We start from the raw sequence: 21,033 nt of genomic DNA on the forward strand, positions 1-21,033 counted from the left end.
GATGTATGCATTTTATCAAAATATAGATATGGTTTTAAACAATAGTTTTAAAAAAAAATTATCATCAATAATAGTATTTTAGAGAATTCTAAAATGATTTCTACATTTTAATAAAATATGAATGCCCATTTTGAAAATTTTTCATAGATATATATATATATATATATATATAATAGATATTTATGGCTAGCATTGAAACAGAAGCATAGATAAATTGTAGATTCAATGACAAGAAAGGAACATGAGAATGAGATAGCATTGGATGGGCCATATATATTTGTCCTAATTAAAAAGGAAAAGGCTGGGAGTGAACCATCAAAGCATATATATATTTATATAATAAGTTGCTTCTAGATTGATATACCTTTTGTCACTCTTAAAGTATGTGCTGCTACTGAGAATAATCCAAATTTGTGGGCATTGGTGCAATCATACAGAAATAAGCTTTAAGTTTGCTTTCTCAATGACCCTTTTTGCAGATATTCTTTGTTGCAGCATCAATTCTGCTCAGCTTTGCTACACATTATTGAAGGCACCATCACCACACTAGCTAGCTAGTGCTTGTGTTAGGCAGCTATTTTTGTCTCCCAAACTTTCAATCCACAATACATATTGAACGTGACATGTTCCTCGTAGTAAACCTGAAAAATAAATAAATAAATAAGAATCTAGTAGCTAGCTTAATAATTAATTATCATCAAACAACCAAATTAGGAAGCCAAATAACATTGCTTTGTGTGTGTGACGTGTGTATTGAAAAAGAAACCCAAGATGTATAAATGTGTATTGCATATACAACGTATGGCAAAAGTCATGTTTATGGCTTTGGTGGTCATGTGTGCATGTCCAAATTAATTTATTTTTTTATCGCCATGGTTTGTGAAGAATCTATCATCTGGACCTGCAAGCACAAATGCACAAGAATGTAAAAAGAAGCAAATAGAAAGCAACCCCAAGATGTATAAATAATGGTATATATATATTTTTGGTAAATATGAATAAGGATAATTCTATAGCCATATGTAAGCCAATATAAATATCAGTAAAATTTTATACAAGTAGCTTTATATTGGGTGATGAAGCACGGCTTATGCTGGGTGATATGCACATTCCACCATCATTGGTCGCACATAAAAATAAATAATTAAATAAATTTATAGATTGTCTAGTAAAATAATAATATAATCTGCAAAATTATTTTTTGAAAACTATCTTCTTATATATTTTGAAAAATATGATGTGGATAATAAAAATAAGTTTCACTAACTGATGATTAATTTGTTTAATTTTAGATGTTAATCCTTTAAAAATTATTTATGTTTAATATGAAAAAATGAATACTTAAAAGGTAAATATATATATATATATATATATTTGAATTTTTATAAAAATCATTTGAATTCTATTTTTAATATGTAAATCAGTGTATCTTCCATAATAAATAAATTGAAATAGTTAAGCTGAAATAGTTCTGAAAAGAACATTTGTGATCCTATATATATTTATAAATATAAACACCCCAAGAAAGCAAGTTAATTAATGATCAATGTTAATAAAGGGTGCTTCCAAATGTGTCCTTTGAGAAACCATCAACATCTGGTCATGCACGTTTGCATCGAAATGCAGTCCAAATATTTTAATGCAAGAGCCGTTTTAGTTGAATATTTAGTCATTTTGGTCCCTACGAGCAGCAACAAATAGCAGTAAAAGAATTTAGAGGATAGATAAGGTACACGTCAAAGCAAAAGTCTTGAAAATGTAGCGTGAGATCATAAAAGAGTATCAGAACATGAATCCCCCCATTAAAAAAAAAAAAAGAAATAATGGTAGCGAGATGGTGGATTTTCGCGGCGAAGGTGCCTACTAAGAGAACAAAGGTCACATGTCCCTTCCAAAACTTAAGTGGTAAGGAATAATATCAGGTTACTCACCTAAACTCGATCATATCTTTGCTAATTAAGTAGAATTAACAACAATCACTATTTTAGGACATGGACAAAATCACAAAAAAAAAAAAAAAAAAAAAAAAGAAAAATCCAACGGTCCTGCTAACAGGAGTGTGTTTTCTTAACTATATATATATATAAATACATATATATATATATATATATGCATATATATCTCCATGTAAAAGAGAGCAATCTTTACTCATTGAGCATTTTTTTAAGCGGGCTGCAAATCTTACTCTTGTAATTGTTGCTAGACGAAAAAGCAGAGAACCTTTTTGGCTACCAAGGTTGTTGCGGAATGAGGATATGAATGTTTGATCCCCTGCCCAAACACACGTCAAATATATTTCAAGTCGATATATTTTGCATATAATGTTATCATCGGTCAGAGTTCATCCACAAATATAACTAACGTGTTGCCAAAATGCCTTGGATAACTTAAAATTCTAGCTGTTTACAGTTAGAAAGAATAAGATATTTCCAACGAAACAGACCTAACCTATTGTATTATAAAAGATTGGAGATATTCATACTATACGAAGGCAGAAACATCAAGATGCTTAAGGGAAATTATAATTATACAAGGGAAAAAAAAAAAAAAAAAAAAAAAAGGGAGGACCAAAATGGAGTGTCATAATACTGGCCCATGCTTTCCAATTTAGATTGCTTGGATTGCACTGCTCTTGCCCTTCCTCAAATCCGATCCACTGACCGGAGCATTCCCACCCACCGGAGCATTTGCATGAAATGCTGACTGCCTTGAGGGCTCTCCTAATAATTTTAAGGAGAGTGGTGAAGGCTCTCTAAGGTCTCTCTCAGCCTCTCCTAAACTAAGCTGAGACATTCCAACTAGTTCATCAACATTAACAGGTTCCTTGGGAAGCATTGGAATTGGCTTCAGGACCTGATGATGAGATGTTTCAGCACCCTTCTCTTCCAAAGGTGATGCACTTGGTGGCCACAATGGAAAAGGGACTGGTAGATAAGCTGGGTAGAATCCAGGAACCATCGGGGGATACCCATTCAAACCCATTGCAGGTTCCTCAGGATCTTTAGCTTTTAAATTATGAGCAGCTTCCATGGGTTCACATTCTGACTGGAGAGAGAGATTTAGTGAAGGTAGTGATTGTGCATTATCAGATTCTCTTCCCTGAGGAGAAGGCAACAGAACTTCTTCTGGCACTGGAGGTGTGTCTGTGACCTGATAATCAAATCACAAATTAATGCAAAGATTTAAACATGGTGGCACACCAACTCCTTTTACAATGGCATGCAATAACCAAAATAATAGCAAATTCCATTATATTATATCATATTATGAAGTTGAGATGCCTAAGGCCTTTAAATGATTAAGAGGGTGTCATTGATCATATAGTTTCCAAATATTATGTCCATGTACAATTGGAGACAAGGAAAACCATATCATGAAGATGATAGTAACCCATGGAACAAGTAAAAAGCAACATAAAGAAGCTAGACAAACCATATCAGGAACCATGTCAAAAAGGCTGGAGCGTCTCTTTCTACGGGTAGCATTAGTCTGTCGGATAAAATACTTCTGCGCATGGCTTGCCACTTGGGTAGGAGTTCTAGACACTACATAGTTTCGTGCTATTCCACGCCAGTCTCCTTTTCCCAATTTCTGGAGACCAATTAAGAACATTCGATGCTCCTCTTCTGTCCATGGAACACCTGAAACAATATCCAGTACTAATAAGTCAAAAGACTCAAAAAACCCTGATAACCAGGGAAGATAAATATTAGAATCTTCGACAAGTAGAGAAAGGATAGTGTCCTTGTAGACATCTATTATCCTAGTCCAAAAACTGCACCTACAAGAAGTAAACTACTGCTTCAGAAAATTATATTATCATTGCTAAATTAGCATTGGAAGAATGTTTATTGCTTTTGAAACCAGAAAATGCATTAAAACCAGGGAAGTACTTCAGAAGCAAGTGAAAGAGGAGCCCAATTCTTTAACCCTCACAAAAACCATATCCATTTGCAACTAATAAATGTACAGCAAAACAGACTTTGACAAAGAACAGTAGCTGAATGTCTACAAACGCATCCAGCATCCAACAAAGGCCAACAATCTAGCTGGAATTGAATTACAAATTAGGTTAGCTTGGTCAAGCTAGTTAAAGGGTCCTAACCACAGCATTGGTTGTATATTCATATGCCAGAACTAATAAGAAAATGAGAATATTTAGGACATGCTTGTGCCCCTATTTTCAGCTATAATCCCTCTACCCAAAACACTCAAATTTAAGTTAAGGTTAGTTTTGTATTTCCATGAAATTTAATGCAATCTCAATTATAGACGTGCAAAATGGTGCAACTCTACGTTCCAATTCTAAAAGATCAACTAATACTCTGTTCTTTGATTTTTTGTGATAGAGGTGAATTGTTGATTCTCTGCACTAAAATGTGCAGATAAAACCAATTTTTGCATATAATAGACTATATAATGTTAAACTTCTAGTCTCCATTATAGACCAAGAGAAACAATGGAAGATTTAAGATTAGCTTCCAGGGGCAGTCTACAGCTCATGGTCCCGACAGTTGACCATGCTCTAATGAGCACAACATCCATGAATTTCTAGTGTACATAAGCCATAAAAATTGCCATAATTGGCAATTGCAATAGCAGGTTTACATAATACAGTCATTAAAAGATAAAATATTTTTGCAGTAACATTGAACCCGTTCATGTGAGAGAATATTGTGCATTGAGAAATAGTGGCAAGTTTGAGGAATGAATAAAAATGCTAGCCTATGATTCTCAGTAATCCATAATTATCAGAAACCTAATTCCGCAGCTTCTTTGAAAAACAAATTATCCAGATTTACCATCAAGATGTTCCATAACCTCACCTAACATTTTCAACAAATTGGTTAATACCCATTAACTTTGAAGAGATTAGTTACTCACTACAAACTTTTCCAGAAATAGGATAGTCCTCAATCAAATGCATCATTCAGCCTTTCTATAAATAGAATATGCAAACATGACTATTTCGTTAAAAGAAAATACAAATCTATCAGTAAGCTCCAACACTGCTCCTTATCTGCCAACCAAATATAAAAAATCCACATGATCTGAATCTCTTTTTCATGTGGTCCAATTCCCTCCCGCCCCCTATAATTTAAAAACAACGAGAAACTGAGAGAAGCAAAGGCATACAGCCTCAAATAAATTGCTATATTTTTTTTGTTTTCTTTTCTTTTTATAAAAACTTAGTAGGTGCCTAAGCACAAAGTACTAACCGGTTTAGACCCCCCAAAAAAAATAATAATAATAATAAAAATAAAAAAAGATACTAACTAGAAAACTGCCATAATGTCGACCGTTACATTCACCTCAGGCACTGAATAATAATATCCTATTAAGGAAAAAGAAAACTCAAGAAAGAGTCAAAACATCAACATTATGAATAATAAAGATCTCCCACAACTTTCCAAAACATATCATCGTACCTTTGACATGTGGGTAGACTAGAAATTAAGAAACACAATTAAAGATTATTCCAAACATTTAGACTATATACATGCCATTAAGATTAACCCTCTCCTTTTTATTTTTTATTTTTTATTTTGTGAATATGCTTCTAAAATTAACCTTATATATCCTTTATCAAATATCAATCCTTTAGCCGCTTCTGGCATATGTAAGCATACAAATAGAATAATGAATATAAAACCCAGAAGGAAGTTTAAAAAAAAAAAAGAAAAAAGTAGAGGATTTTTCTAAAACTACACAGCAGAAGTGAGTAAGGAAAAAATACGACAATTCCAAGGGAAAACACCAGCTCTTCTAACCCTTTCCACAGAAAAGCAGGGAAACAATTATAATTCAATTTTACAGCTTACTTACAAATAGTAATGGAAAAAAAATAATAACAAATAATCAAAAAACAAAGAAAAAGACTAACCAGAAACCATACCCGCAAAAACCTTATCCAAACAAAAAAAAAAAAAATCCGAACTAACCAACATTTAAAAAAAAAATAAAAAAATCATATCAACCAAAACAGAACGAAATAAAAAAATGTTGAACTGAATTCATTTGTATCGTCATAAAAAAATACTAATAAAAAAATAAAAAATAAAAACCTTTTTTTCGTTCGCCACGGCGATTGGTAGAGCAGGAAGCATGGGTAGGGTCGTCGGATAAGTAACCGTCGGGTTCGTGGAGTGGGTCGGAGGAAGGGGAGTCCGGGTTCGGTGAATCGGCAGCGGATGAGGAAGAATGGTAGTGCGCCGATAAATTCCCCATACTGGCGCTCTTCTTGATGATCGAACCGTCGGTGAGCCTCACGCCGAATAGCTTCACCCCACTACCTGAGCCACCACCAACGCCACCACGTGAAGGACACGTGCGTGAGTTGTGGCCGTTATTGCTGCAGTGCGAGCACCGCCGAGTCATCGTGTCCGACTCGGCCGGGTCACAACCTCCGAGTTCAACGAAGTCAGAGATCAGAGAGAGAGAGAGAGAAGAAGAAAACGAAAAAGAGATCGTGTTTCTGTTTTGTTCGTGTGTGAGAGAGAGTCGGGGAGATCAGGAGGTGGGGGAGAAGGATATATTCGGAAGGTGGGAAGGGTAGTTTGGGAATTCCAATTTTTGGGTTGATTAAGAAGAGGATTAGACGAACTCGGTGGTACGTTCGTTGTGACCTTTTTTAATTGAATGACTATTTTGTCCTTGAGTAGGATAACATCCTGCTTTTTTTGGGTGACTTTTCTTGGATCTTGGTTGGATTGGTTCTTTATTTAACCTTTTTTTTTTTTTTTTTTTTTTGGGCCTTCTTTTTTTTTTTTTTTTTTTTTTTAATGTCTTATCAACATATGTAAATTAGTCATTTTCGTACAACAAAGTTACAAATTAGACTTTCTCATTAACAAGTTGTTACCTTCCTCGTTCGACTTCTTTTAATCAAGTCGAATGTCAAAAGTTTGGAAACATTTGCTTCCTTTCTACGTTAATTAATGAGAAAACTCACGAGAATTTTCTTAGTTCAATTTGTTCTGTGGATTCTTTTTGCTGTATAGAAAAATTATGCTAACCACTTTTATCTTTCAATAAAATGGCCTTTTTTTTGGAAAATGACTAAACAAGTGTATTGTTAGTCTGCTAATGATATTTGACAAATATTTCAAAGTCATGATAATGATACAAATTTTGATTATAAATTTAATTTCAAATATATATATATATATATATATTAAAAACATATACATTAAAAAAAAAATGTGTATTCTCGTCAAATCATCCCACCATCTACTTATATAATGTTAACTGGATGATATAATTTCCTATATAAGATCTTCAAACTGCTTAAATTTGTTAAAGAATATTTCAAATTTGTTATATTATCTAATAAAATAATGAAGTCACTTTGGGAGACATGTCAGTTTATCATTAGTAACCAATCCTTTTTTTATTATTATATTATATTGCTATATATGATTTATATCTTATCCATCATTTTTTATTTTCTTTTTATAAACTTATCATGTGCATTATATTATTGTTTCCTATACAAATTATACTTAATGTATTTGGTATAGTATTTAACTATTTATAATCTAGGAAAATGAGAAAATTGTTATAAATCACCAACAACAAGTCAGAATAACCTGGAAAACAACAAGACCTATTTACACCTATCCATACAAGACGTATTAGCCAAAATGATAATTCAAGAATTTCGAACTAGTTTTTTTTTTTTTTTTTTTAATGAATTTCGAACTAGTTGTGGCCAATAAATGTGGTCAAAAACAAAAAGCAAAAGACAAACGACAAAAAGTGAGACAATATTGACCCCCGACATCCACATGTATTTTCGTACATATGAATGTGAAACAAACTAATAATTTTACAGCGATTCGGCAATCTATTAGGGACAACAATGGAATTTGAGTTAGAGCAATGGCCCGCGTTATTGATTATAGACGAAAACACATGGATAGAATATCATGGCTGTAGCGTTTTATAATACACGTGTAATGGGATTATTTGTTATTACCAAATTATCCTTCGATGCTTCGCAGCTGTTGAGGTAAAAAATGAAATTACGGAAATATGCCTGTAACGCCGAGTGGGTAAATTGGTGTCAGAGGTTGAGAAAAAAGGCCAAGTGGATGTACTAAACTAACCATGATATGCCACGTGGAACATGCTCCGACCCACGTTTACTTTAATATGTAGGGCATATAAGGCTTTTAAGAAGTCTTGTTGCATGGATAACCGTACACGTGTACACGTTGCCCTAATGGGTTTTCTTCTTTTTATTATTTTATTTTATATTTTATATTTTATGTTTTCTATTTTTATTTTGTTTCTATAAGTTTACCTAATCCTCAAGAATATCTCCAACTTATGATGCTTTGTCTCCCAAAAATGTGTTGCTTAAAAAGCTTGAGAACTATTAAGTATGATTGATTGTCACAACCAAGTTCAACATCATCCAAAAGCTTTTTGTCTACAAATGACATCTAGTAAGAGGATATAGTTAGGTGGGTTCATATATAATATGCTGATCATTTATCTTGGGAAAAAAAAAATCTCATTTTAAATCTTATTCCAACAATTCTTAATTTACTTAAATTAATGTGATTTATATTCTAAAGATTATTTGCAAATAGAATTTTAAAAAAAAAAAAAGTGTCAGACAAATCCGTTGGATACAAATAGATTGATATGGAATTGAAATCTTATCCAAGGATATATGGTAAAGTAATTAAATGGAAAAAGGTAGTATATATCTCTAAGATTTATTTAATCATTATATTAATGTTTGCCATATCCCAACTTCAAAGAAAAGACCACATTTTTTTTTTAAAAATTAATCCATCCAATTAATTAATTTTCATTAAACTCGAATGAAATGGTCAAGTAATGGATATCTTGAGTCCTTAAGAATATTGTCCAACGAAGAGAAGATAGTTAGAGGAGAATTTAGATTAGGTGTCGTCTTTAGATGGATATATGTGGTAGAAAAGATGACCAAATGGCAAACTTCATGGCAAAGTCTTTTGAGTCTAATTAAACATGACAGATAAGAGAGTTGGAAACTTATTTAAGGATTCAAATTAGACCTACAACCTAACGACTACATTTAAAATTACATGTATATATGTCCTTTTAAGAACAACTAAATGGTAAATCCATAATTGAATATAATTTAGTCGGTATTTTTTTTTATATATATACTTAATTATTATTATTTTTGTATGGTGCATATATAATATGCATTATAGTATATCTATCTAATCTAATATCAAATAATATATTATTTGATATTTTTATTCGATAATGTGTTATTTAAAATGCATACTTAATATGCATCTTACCACAGCGGTATACATAATATGTATGTATATATATATATATATATGTACAGATAATAGTTATCCAGATAGCACCCACTATTACTTGATATTTTGATTAGATAATGTATTATTTAAAATGCATAGTTAATATGCATCTTAACATAGCTGTATACATAATATGTATGTATGTATAGATATATATTCAGATAATAGTTATCCAGATAGCGCCCACTATATGAATCCATTCAAGTGGCCAACGATAACGAGTCATCCGAGTAATTGACCTCATTCAATGAATTGACCATCACATGGGGGGGTAAAAATCATATAATAGGGTAGGATAAAGATCAATGTTGATAATTGTACGGACATGTGAACGCAAAGGACAGAAAAATATAGCAAGGTTGACATGTGGCAAATGAGAAACTTCAACGAGGGAGAGGAAAGTCAGGGTTTTGCGGACTTTATAAAAATATATATGTTTTATCTGCAAGTGCCAAAGACCCACCCGTTCACACTACCCAAAAAGAAAAACCCACACTTTCTTTTTTTTTTTTTTAATTTTTTAATTTATTTTTTCTTTAATTTTTTCCAGAGTCCACCATGCAATATATTAATGTTATCTTTGGAGATTTGCATTTCCAGGAATCTCTGAGAGAGCCTCTTTTTCCAACTTTTATTGGAATTGGGTGTGCGAACGCGGATTTGGAATACTATTGCTGTTGCCTTTACACGTGGTTGATTTTCTCAGATAAAACCATAGAAGTGGACCTTATATTATCCTATTCCTAGTATTGCATTCATATCCCTCTCTCCTCTCTCTCTCTCTTTATGCTTATAACTATTTACCATAATTCACCAAAAATATAACCATTCATCATATTGCAATAAAAATAAAAATACATATTCACCCAAATAGAATAAATTTTCTTTCTTTTTTTTTTAAAAAAAAAAAGAGAAAAAAAAGATTGCTTATATATACCTATCCTCTTTACAAATCCTTTTTAATTTCCCTCTAGTTTTCCTACATCTACCTCTGGACCCAAATTAAGGAACCAAAATCAAAAACCAAAAGCATCAAACTGAAAGAAATAGAAAAAGAATTAATTGAATCTTCTCTCATTAATTAAATCGGTTGACCAATTAAATATCAAATATTAATGCTGCCAAGAGCAACTATTCAACAATTCCTCTTTTTAGACTGAACTTAAATTCAGAAAACCAATTTTACGTGTTCCTCTAAACTTCCCAAATGAAGGGAAAAATGAAAGAAAAAAGGAATTGAAAAAGCAACTAATATTTCTCATTGTTGGTATCGCAAATATATAAGGTGGTTTGTGGCTCAAACATCAATTCAAGAAGCACCAAGAAGAAAGGAATTGGACTGTGGAGTTGGTGTGTGGGTCTTGTTTAATTGTCTTTGAACCACAAATTGACTGTTTGCTGGGCCCAAATCTCCATATATAAAAGTCAAGCATGGCATGAGAATGAGGCCGCCTTAATATATTTTGTCATATCTTATACATATTTAATATATAAATTTACATGATGCTAATACAAAATCCAAACTCTTTTTAACTTATCAATAATTGAAAACGTGTTGGCGACTTTCTACAACTTCTTTGACTACATTATGTTTGATAAATTGATTTTTTCTGTTTATACAATTCAAATAGAAATCATTCGAAAACATGTTTTTTTCTACCAAGGTATGGAAAAGAAATTGCTTCCAGAAAATAACAATGGAATTATGACTTACGTTGTGAGATGCAGAGGTAGGTAGGACAACAATATCTCGTTCATGCGTGAGCCTAAAAATGAAGACACAACCGTTGGCAAAAAATTATATTGCTCACTAAATTCATTTGATTTATCAAATGATATATTAATATAACTTAAATATAATAGTGAATTTTAAATGCATAGCAATATGGCAAAGAATTTGTTGTCTCTAGCTAATATTGTTGATGATATTTGCTGACGTAGGATTGTCATTACAATTGAAATTTAATGCCATCTTTAGGATTAGAATATCTCTTCGGACAGATGGCATCATCTTACGGGCACAGAAGGCTATCTCTGGCGCTGAAGTGTCATTCTTCCCGCATTGAATCTTGTCCATATTACACAAAATGATATGTCATGATAAAATAATAATAATAAGATAACAAAAAAAAGTACCAAGCCATTAGAGGGACTCAACATTTTGTTAGTAGAATTCAAAATTGAATACTAGTATCATATATATGTATATACATACATATAGTATCTTTTCTGATGAGGATCGAAAATTAATTTGTCCAAGATGATTGAAACTAATAACAATAAGAAAATAGTAGGAACAGATTGAGTCAATGGTTAATGATGATTTTGAGTTTTTTAAAGTGCAAAAATTGTCTCACATATGGATTAATATTGGCTAACAAGAGTTTATGAAGTTCAAAAAAGAATATACAAATATATATATATATATATATATGAATTAAAGGCCCCTAAAAAAATGATGAGTACCATACACAATTTTTCCATAAAAATAACATGCATACAGTCTCATATGGGATGGGTGGTCCCCAAGCTGAGTCTTAATTTGTGATGTTTACCGGTTACCAATTAGCTTGCATCATCATCATCAATCATCATTTTCTTCTTCTTGTTGTTGTTGAATCTTCATCATCCTGGGTGGAATTGAGAGGAAAATGGGGGAAGAAAGAAAACTTGGGGTTGACACAGACAAATCATATTAATCTTTGACGGATTGAATTCATTTTTAATGGTCTTAAAAATATAAAAATATATAAAGAAACGTGTAAAACATTGTAAGACAGCTAGCGTAAGCTATTAAAAAACTTTGTAATGAATAAACCTTTATTTATCTTTTGAGATACATTGGATTTTGAATAAACAAGGAATTGTGCGCAGCCGTCCAGGAAGATAGGAGATATATTATAGACATGGAATATATATTTGATTATATGGAGAGGTCACTATCTGGTGTCTTTGAGTGGTTCAGGGTTCACGAGGACTGCTTCCAGCATATGATATAGTACCCAACTAATGCCATCGTTAACAAGAATATTACTTGATCCTCCTTTCATTCCTCAAAATGTTAAAACTATCGAAAATTGTTGAAGAGTTATATAATTAATTCATCAACCGAAAACCTAACAAAGAAAACAAACTCAAGGGAGTTGTGACTCCCTTCCTTCTATCAATTGAGCTATAACAGGATAGACCCAGAACTGCTTTGAAAGAGAGAGCCATGCAAAGGTGATTCGTATATGGAACTTTGAAGCTTCATTTATGAAAAATTTTGTTAACACTGACGGTTGTAGCATCTTACAACATTTTTCATACTACATGTAACCCCTAATCCAACTACCAGTACTCACTTTTGCTTCTCACCCACCAAATAACATCATCAATTATAAAATATATATGAAAGAGGGAAGGACAAAAAACAAATAAAACAAAAAAATTGATATTTGATATTAAATTTTATATGATTTGGTTGCATCCCAACACAAACAAAATTAATTTAAAAATATTGCTTTTGATCGTTCACCGATAGCCCCTGTAGGTAGGGCTGTACATACAGCTCTCTGCATGCTTCACCAGATCTTTTGGTTGAGGAAGGCGAGTGGCCAAACCTACAGAGAAATTGCAGAATGTCAAACCACTCGGCTTTCTTAATTACAAAATGATATGTCAATCCCCGACCCATTGAGAAAATATAAATAAATAAATAAATAAATAAACCTCACCAAGTTCATACGCTTTAGCAGCTACATTGGCAGCAATATGAGCAGAAATCTTCCTGATGTTAGAAAATGGAGGGTATATGAGACCTTTGTCATAGTTCTCCTCCGTTACCTGTGCCGCCAAAGCTTCCGCTGTTCCCACAAATTACAAAGAAGTAACCGGTTATCATGGAACAAAAAGGCGATACTAGTTGCTGAAAAGATCACATATGTATAAATATTAAAGAAACTAAAAACACCCAGATGGAATAATCCTGAGCTTTACAAAACTTGTCAGCATATAAATGCACTTACAGGCTGCCAGAAGCATGTCATCATGAACACGGATGGTACCAGACATAATTAAACCCAGGCCAAATCCTGGAAATATGTAGGCATTGTTTGCCTGAAGAAAAGGGGAAAGAACTTCTAATATTAGTCCTCAGCATCTCATATTATTATCCAGAAATAATACGTAATACACAAAATCTTTAAGGTAAAATACCTGGCCAGGGGTGAAAACCTTTCCCTCATATTCAACAGGTCCAAATGGGCTTCCACTGGCAAAAATGGCACGACCCTGAAATGGAAAAGAGCAGAAGTTGTAAATTCGTAATCATCATAGATAACAACCTTTCGGAAAAGGTCCAAAAATAACTGTTTCAAAAAAGAACAAGGACCAATATTATAGGAAAAAACGATTTGAGGGCAGACTGAGCTGCATGATATAATATGTTCTCTACAGGCCAATGAGACGTAACAGTTGCCAGTTTATTTACCTGACTCCATGTGTAGGCTTGTTCAGCTGTGCATTCAGATTGAGAAGTTGGGTTGGAAAGAGCAAGGATAATGGGTTGCTACAAAGGGTCAAACACAACAATAATCACTTTTAACCGCTTGAGGGTGTGAAAACAATTTCAGAAAACGAAAAATAGATGGGAGCAAGAACAAATACCTCATTAATAGCGGCCATAGACTCTACCACTTCTTTTGTAAATTGACCTCCTTTCCCAGATGTTCCAATCAAAACTGTTGGCTTGATTTCCTGATAAAATAAGGCAACAAAATGAAATACTGCTATTTCTCTATGTGAAAAGAGAGAGAGAGAGAGAGAGAGAGAGAGAGATTTCACACATTAATAGCATCTACAAGTCCAGTGATCGGTTCATGTTCGTGCGCCCAAGGCTTCTTGAAATGCTGGAGTGACTCCTTACGTGAATTAACAATCAGTCCCTGCAAAAGAAATTCTTATGCATACTTTAATTGACAAAGTAGGAAATGATAATATACTTTAGACAGTGAAAAAGCAAATTGGGTTTTTACTACCTTTGAATCAACAAGCCAAATCTTCTTGCGGGTCTCTTCCACTGAAGCATTTGTCTGCATAAAAAATAGAGTTTCTAATCTGTTTCGCTTTGTTATAAATCCTCAACGCTCTTAATAGATTTTCAGATATTAACAGTAGATTTGAAAGCAATAAGAGGAACATTGGAGAATAACCTTTTTTGATATCTCAAGAGCTATTAGTTCTGCTATGCCAGTGCCTGCCTGTAAACATCAAATGTCAAAAGTAAGACACAAATTGGCTAAGTGACAGCAGACAGTAAATCCAAAAACACAACGAAATAACTGGATAGAAGAAAACGTTTTTGAGTCAGGGCATACAAGGTAACATATGCTTATAGGAAAAATAAAAAAGGATCTGGGAGGAGGGAGCCCACAAGACAAGCAATTCTAGATGTTACCTTAATAAAATACAGAGTTCACAATTGTAGTACCCATCTTTATTACTGATTAGTTGTTGGGGCAAAATTGAAACAGACTGAGCATCTTTGATATGGAATCAAATTACTTACCTCTCCAGCTCCAAGGAACAAAAATGTGTGGTCAGATAAGGAGCCACCAACTGATTTCAGTGCTGCAATAAGACCTGCAAGGACCACTGATGCTGTCCCCTGGAATAAAGTAAATAATGCAAATATCATTGATATTCTTGCACCATTACCAATATAAAAGCATTCTAAAGTAAATAATACATACCTGAATATCATCATTAAAAACTAGATGAGTTGTACCATATCTTGCAAGCAGATCAAAAGCATTGTGGTTTGCAAAGTCTTCAAACTACAAAATGCGGTAAAGAGATTTAGAGAAAGCTAAAACCACAAAGAAATAAATAGTCAAGTCAGGCATCCTACGCAACTAATTAAAAAACACTTTTAAAATTACTGTGTACCTGAATGAGAATTTTCTCCCCATAATTACGCTTGACAGCAGTCATAAATTCTTGTATAAGTTCAGTGTATTCCTAGATCATTAAAAAAAAGAGAAACGCTATTTCAGTAAGACATGTAAGTTCCCTAAGGGACAGTGATGATGAGAAATACCACTCCCCCCTGGTACGAAGCAATTTCAAAAAATAAATTGTCTCAAATAGATAAATCTAACACCAGCAGAGATAGGGACACAAGTATTAACCTGCCCAGTAGCCCTCTTTTGCTTGAGCCCTATGTAGAACTCATCGTTCAACAACTCCTCATTGTTTGTACCCACATCAATTGTTACAGGCAAGCACTGAAACAATCAAAACATACGATCACTAGTTATTTAAGTAGAAACAACAAAGAAAAATATAAGCATCATAAATATCTCAGGAAAGCAACTAAATGAAATGTTTAGTAGAGCTAAAATCCTCCTAGGAATAATTATCAAGACCAAATACAAATCCTTGCATATATATGACATAATGCAGTATGCTAATACTTCATAATTAATCAAACTAGTGTACCACTAGTTTTATATCCTTTCATGATATTCACAGAAACACACCTATATGCAGGAGGAGCAAGTATGGCGAAGAACACAATAAATGATGACAAATATTGAGAAAGAAATTATTCGTTAAATACATACTCATTTTTTACCAAGCCATGATAATAATGAACCACACAAATCACATTGAAACTTACAGCTGAAGGGCGTACTCCTCCAAGCGCTGTATATAAGGAAAGTTTCCCCACAGGTATCCCCATCCCCTGAGGACATATCAACAATTTCATCAAACTCAGTTATACGAATGAGAGTGTGACTTTATATCTGTGTGTGTGAGTGTGTCAGGGAGACAGAGAACTCTCATGAATGGAGAAGCAGCAGGAACACAGGATGGAAAAAGAGCAAAACAATAATATTGAATATCACACTTTAAATGCGAGCATATTTAGTTTACAAATATCAAGAAGAGCCTTGCAAAACAATTTTTCATTAAGTTTACCTGACAGCCAAGATCCCCAAGACCCAAAATACGTTCTCCATCTGTGACCACAATGACTTGAATATTCTTCTCAGGCCAATTCCTCAATACCTCAAGAATCTTCCCCCTTTACCACCACCAAAGAATTAAAAGAAATAAAATGAAAACGGAAATTGATTATCAGTTCCTAAAGCAACAATCAAAAATCACAGCTTGCAACTGGCAGTAACATAGAAATTGAATAGATGAAATGCAACATACTTTTCTTTCAAACTAATATAAAGACCCTGAGGACGCATAAAGATACTCCCATACTGCTGGCAAGCTTCACCAACAGTTGGAGTATAGACCACTGGAAGTAACTCCTCAACATGATCAATGAGCATCTTGTAGAACAGTCTTTGATTTCTCTCCTGAAATTCACTAGTATAATCAGGATTTTTATGAAGAAAACTACGTAGTGACAGGTAAAGACTTTGAATTGCTAACTAAGAACCCAAAGCTACAATGAAATGTTGGAATGGCTACCTGAAGGTCCATCATAGCCATGTACCTCTGCAGTGGAACTTGATACTGGCGAATATTGTGCATCATTTTCTTCACCTGGTGAATAGAGAGGCAACCGCATTTATTTTTTAACATGAATATAATTATAAAGGTAAAAAATAAATGAGGTGTAAGGATAAAAAAGCTGGGTTGAAACCTGAAGCTCTTGTGAAACTACAACAGGGGGGAGAAGACCACGCAAGTAGTGGGCATCTCTCTCTTTATCATTGAAGGCAAGCCCTTTGTTGTGATGTGGATCTCGCAATAAAGTATATCCACTGCAGAAGAAAAATAGTATGTAATGAATTAATAAAACAGGCATAGGTAAGCGGATAACCATTTCTGGTTAGGGTTGCAACTATAGCCATCTAAAGAAATAACAGGGGTAAATAAGGTCCTAAAATTCAGTAGAAAACAAAAGACCAATAATGCTGAGAAACTTCACTATCAGAAAATAAGAATAATGAGAAAAGAAAGAACATTAAATATATATTTGATAAAACATGCAGGCGAATGACAAAATAAACAGCCCTAGGACACATTAACAGGTGTCAGGGAAAAAAGTGCAAAAAGAAGAAGAAGAAGAAGAAAGTAGAGTCGGTACTCTATTCTCTCCGCCAAACACAATGAAGACTTATCTTTTTCTTTTTTTTTTTCTTTTAACCAATAGAAAGACCACCTGCCAATAGTAAAATGTGTAGAAAAATATGACGAGGTGCGTCACTAAATTGAAAATTTCCATTTTTTCTTTGTCTTGTAATATGGGGGAACAAAAGAAAAAGGAAAAAAGAAATTCATGACAATCAACCCCTCATTAATTAGACAAACCTGAGATTGAACATAAACCAAGCAAAAGAGAATAGCATATAGGAAAATGCTTTGTATTTAAGAATTTTTACGAATTTTTCATGCTGATAATTTAGAGGTCGTATTGTATCAACATTAAAGCATTGACTAAACAATCCACTTTGTCCTATATAAAGTGCGAGTACAACACAGCATTGTTAGCTGAGCCTAAAATCTGAAGAAATTCTATCGCTATTAGAAACAAATAATCAGAAAACATTAGTGACACCCAAAAACAAAATAAAACACACTCTAATCCCAAAGTAACTTTCTATCTAACTATTAATAAACAAAAAAAAAAAAAAAAAAGATTCAAAACATCTAACGTCACAATGAAAAAATAAATAAATAAATTCATTTATACTTGCAATGAAAGAGGAAATTTTTTTTCAATGAGTGAAAATCTCAACGAAATAAGCCAATTATATACTCAAACGCTTTAAAATAAAGGAACTATGACGATCATATATAGAATTTCACTTATTAAACTTGCATAATTTAAACCTTTGGATCCATACGAGTCAAAAGAAACAGCCAGAAACATCGATAAATCTTATCTACAAAACTAAGATGCATAAAACTGTAAACAGTTAGATTAACAATAAAATTGGAAAAAAAAAATCATGAATAATCGTTTTTTGGCACCTAGCAACTGAGAGACTCCAGGGAGTGACATTTTGATCCTCAGTGGCACTATCTTCACCGTAAACATCCTGGACCCCACCACCGACACTGCATTTTGGCTCTACCTCAACCACAGGGGATTCCATCAATTTGCTTTCTATCAATACGCTACCGTTTCGATCTCCTGACCGGTTGTTCGAGCCCGAAGCGACCACCTTCAAACTAGCTGCTGGTCTTCTCTGTGTAGAAGAAGATGGAATATTTGACCCGGAAATGCTCGGGTTGTTCTGCGGAAAAGACAATAAATTCCACCCAAAAAAAAAAAAAAAATACAGTTCAACATTAAACGATGATCCAGAAAATTGGTAGGAAAACTATAAACTTTCGTGATTATCAATGTGAAAAAACAAAAATAGGAATAGACGAGACACAGGAATCGAAATCTAAATCGCGGGCTTCGAGTTGTTTTTATACCAAATTATCGTCGTTCAAAAAGCTGAAAACTTTAAGAAGAAATTTTGTTCTTCAACGTGGAAAATTAGGACACGGTAAAAATAAAAAATTTGAAAAAAAAATCTAATGGGTGATAAGAGGGGTTTGAAATTGTGATCTGGAAGAAAAAAAAACCAAATGGGTATGTTTTATATTACCAGAAAACTGCTTCTATTCAACGAGATCATGGCGAAAGATATGTAAGAAAGAGAGGGTCTTCCGCTTTTCTATGCAAGCGATAAGAGGGAGAATAAGCAAGAGAACGGAGAGAGAGTCTTTCGCTTTGGCTAGCTCTCCGTGCTTTTCTCGCTACTCTTTGTGTGTGTGTGTGTCTCTCTCTCCCTCCCCCTCTTTCTCTCTCTCCCTGAAATTTGTGAATGAGAGCTTGGAAACGAGAGGGAGAGATCGGAGAAGGTAAATGGAGTTATATGAAGGACCAAATCCAAATGTGCAACTTAAAGTCTCTCTACAAAACAATTAATATGTGCAACTAAATATGTCATAATATTACTAAAATACCCCAATCTTTGTTTCTTTTTCCTTTCCTTATTTTGGTCCTTGGAATTGCAGGCAATGTGGCGGAAAAAAGAAAACCAGTGTCAATTGTGGGACCCCACAAGAGTGTGGTGGGCTCATGGGATTCTGTTTAGGAGTAGTGGCTTGTGATCATTTTCATGGAAGTTGATATTGACACAAGGTTAGGCCATTCCATCATACAAGGAAACGTTTGTTTATTCGATGGATTTTTGGATGGTGAGAGAATAGTGGATATAAGGATAGGGTATGGTAGAGATCAATTTAAGCTACGTGAGCTCATCCTTTCTCGTGTCATCTAGTCATGGATGGTATTCTTTTGAGATTTGCTTATACAAAATCTTGTCTTTTTTCATGAGCCTCAACTTCGACTTAAAAATCTTCATCAAGAATTTCATAGCTATTATTGCAAAGGTCATTGTTCAGACCCTTTTTCAGTTGATGTGTAGGAAGAAATATGCCCCAATTTTGTTGGGAGTATTGGCATTGCCCAAACCCCTTTTGCCCTTTTTTTTTTTTTTCAATATTACAAATATATATATATATATATAAACATTATCAAGCTTCTTCATTAATAAATAAAATTATTAGCGTGCATATATATATATATATATAAACATTGTCAAGCTTCTTCATTAATAAATAAAATTATTAGCGTGCATTTTTATTTAACCATAGCTTACAAGCTTACGTAAAAAAAAATAAAAGAAAAAAGAAAAAGAAGCTTTATCTAACAATAATTTTGGTTGAATCAACGATTATACTTATCCATTAATGTTAAATTAATAAAATTATATTTAAAATATGGGAATTTCGAGTTGCACTACTATTTGAATTCTATGTTTCATTATTGATTTACATTTTTATCTCCATTTGAAATTACTATTGAGAACATTTATTAACTAAATTTATTTAAATAATTTATCTAGACAGTTCCATTCTTCTTATCAAATAATACGTTACATACATCATATAACTTATATTCCATTAAAAATTAGAATTGTAGATACAACAATTATTCACAAATTATGGAAATAAAAAATATGAAATAGTAAGATAGATTTAACTTTTTCTTCTTCTTTTTTTCATTTTGTGATGATTGCTTTAGTTTGGATTATTTTTCTATCATGTACCAATGACAAGGTCGGCTTATATTTGATTTTGATATGTCAAAATTTATATTTTATTTTGAAGTTTAAAATTGAATATTTTTTAATTGTTCAAAAACGTCCATTCAAACATTATTAATATGTTCAGCTTTTATATATACAGATACTAAACACCTTACGCTATGAAGCATGTCATTTTTTTTTTTAATCATTGATGGTTTATATCTAATTGAATATAAAATATGCAGGATAAAAAAAATATAGATAATAGAAGTGTTGGATTATATTAATATTTATGTTGATAATATTTTTGTTACCTTTGTTGTTGTTATAGTTGTTTATGGTACCAGAATATCTAATACTGCCAGTTGTTGATAAATGGTTTAAACATCGTCAAATATGTGCCAAGGATGGGAAACACCATATGCTCTCAAAATAAAAGCTTTCAAGAACTTAATTTCAAATGCTATAACCACTCATGAGACAATAAATAGACAATCTACAGTTTTGAACAAATTAGTTTGTGATTATGACGTTAAATCCAATATCAAAATGATGTTTTTGTACTTTTATTTTGGTGATTGATATAAAGTAGGTCCATTATAGTTTTT

The 21,033-nt window shown here is 32.9% G+C and overlaps 2 protein-coding genes across 2 annotated transcripts; both read right to left on the reverse strand.

Annotated features, from left to right (window-relative positions):
* Positions 1 to 2,354: 2,354 nt before the first annotated feature.
* LOC107435334 (transcription factor MYBS3) lies at positions 2,355 to 6,566 on the reverse strand. The gene is made up of 3 exons (XM_016046918.4): positions 6,066 to 6,566; positions 3,433 to 3,641; positions 2,355 to 3,150 (listed from the first exon to the last, which is right to left on the reverse strand). The coding sequence occupies exons 1-3, from the start codon at positions 6,376 to 6,378 to the stop codon at positions 2,608 to 2,610; spliced, it is 1,065 nt and encodes a 354-aa protein (XP_015902404.2). The 5' UTR covers positions 6,379 to 6,566; the 3' UTR covers positions 2,355 to 2,607.
* Positions 6,567 to 12,746: 6,180 nt separating this feature from the next.
* On the reverse strand, positions 12,747 to 19,232 carry LOC107435345 (NADP-dependent malic enzyme). Its single transcript, XM_016046938.3, has 20 exons — positions 18,938 to 19,232; positions 18,309 to 18,574; positions 16,975 to 17,095; positions 16,800 to 16,874; positions 16,533 to 16,684; positions 16,293 to 16,398; positions 15,991 to 16,056; positions 15,500 to 15,595; positions 15,258 to 15,329; positions 15,062 to 15,145; positions 14,878 to 14,976; positions 14,522 to 14,569; positions 14,348 to 14,401; positions 14,156 to 14,254; positions 13,977 to 14,066; positions 13,801 to 13,878; positions 13,527 to 13,601; positions 13,337 to 13,427; positions 13,046 to 13,174; positions 12,747 to 12,931 (listed from the first exon to the last, which is right to left on the reverse strand). The coding sequence occupies exons 1-20, from the start codon at positions 18,965 to 18,967 to the stop codon at positions 12,843 to 12,845; spliced, it is 1,920 nt and encodes a 639-aa protein (XP_015902424.3). The 5' UTR covers positions 18,968 to 19,232; the 3' UTR covers positions 12,747 to 12,842.
* Between the last annotated feature and the right edge of the window lie 1,801 nt (positions 19,233 to 21,033).

Source organism: Ziziphus jujuba, chromosome 1 (genome assembly GCF_031755915.1).
Source record: "Ziziphus jujuba cultivar Dongzao chromosome 1, ASM3175591v1".
Classification (NCBI taxonomy): domain Eukaryota; kingdom Viridiplantae; phylum Streptophyta; class Magnoliopsida; order Rosales; family Rhamnaceae; genus Ziziphus; species Ziziphus jujuba.

Bases quoted from the DNA above. Each gene is read 5' to 3' on its own strand.
- LOC107435345 (XM_016046938.3), bottom strand. From the start codon at position 18,967: ATGATCTCGTTGAATAGAAGCAGTTTTCTG. The intron at 15,596-15,990 runs GTAAGTTTCAAT...TGATTGTTTCAG, and splicing joins GAGGAGTACGCCCTTCAGCT to TGCTTGCCTGTAACAATTGA. The intron at 14,570-14,877 runs GTAAGTAATTTG...TGATGTTTACAG, and splicing joins TGTTCCTTGGAGCTGGAGAG to GCAGGCACTGGCATAGCAGA.
- LOC107435334 (XM_016046918.4), bottom strand. From the start codon at position 6,378: ATGACTCGGCGGTGCTCGCACTGCAGCAATAACGGCCACAACTCACGC. The intron at 3,642-6,065 runs GTTTTTATTTTT...ATATTGTTTCAG, and splicing joins CCGTGGCGAACGAAAAAAAG to GTGTTCCATGGACAGAAGAG. The intron at 3,151-3,432 runs GTTTGTCTAGCT...TTTGATTATCAG, and splicing joins TTGACATGGTTCCTGATATG to GTCACAGACACACCTCCAGT.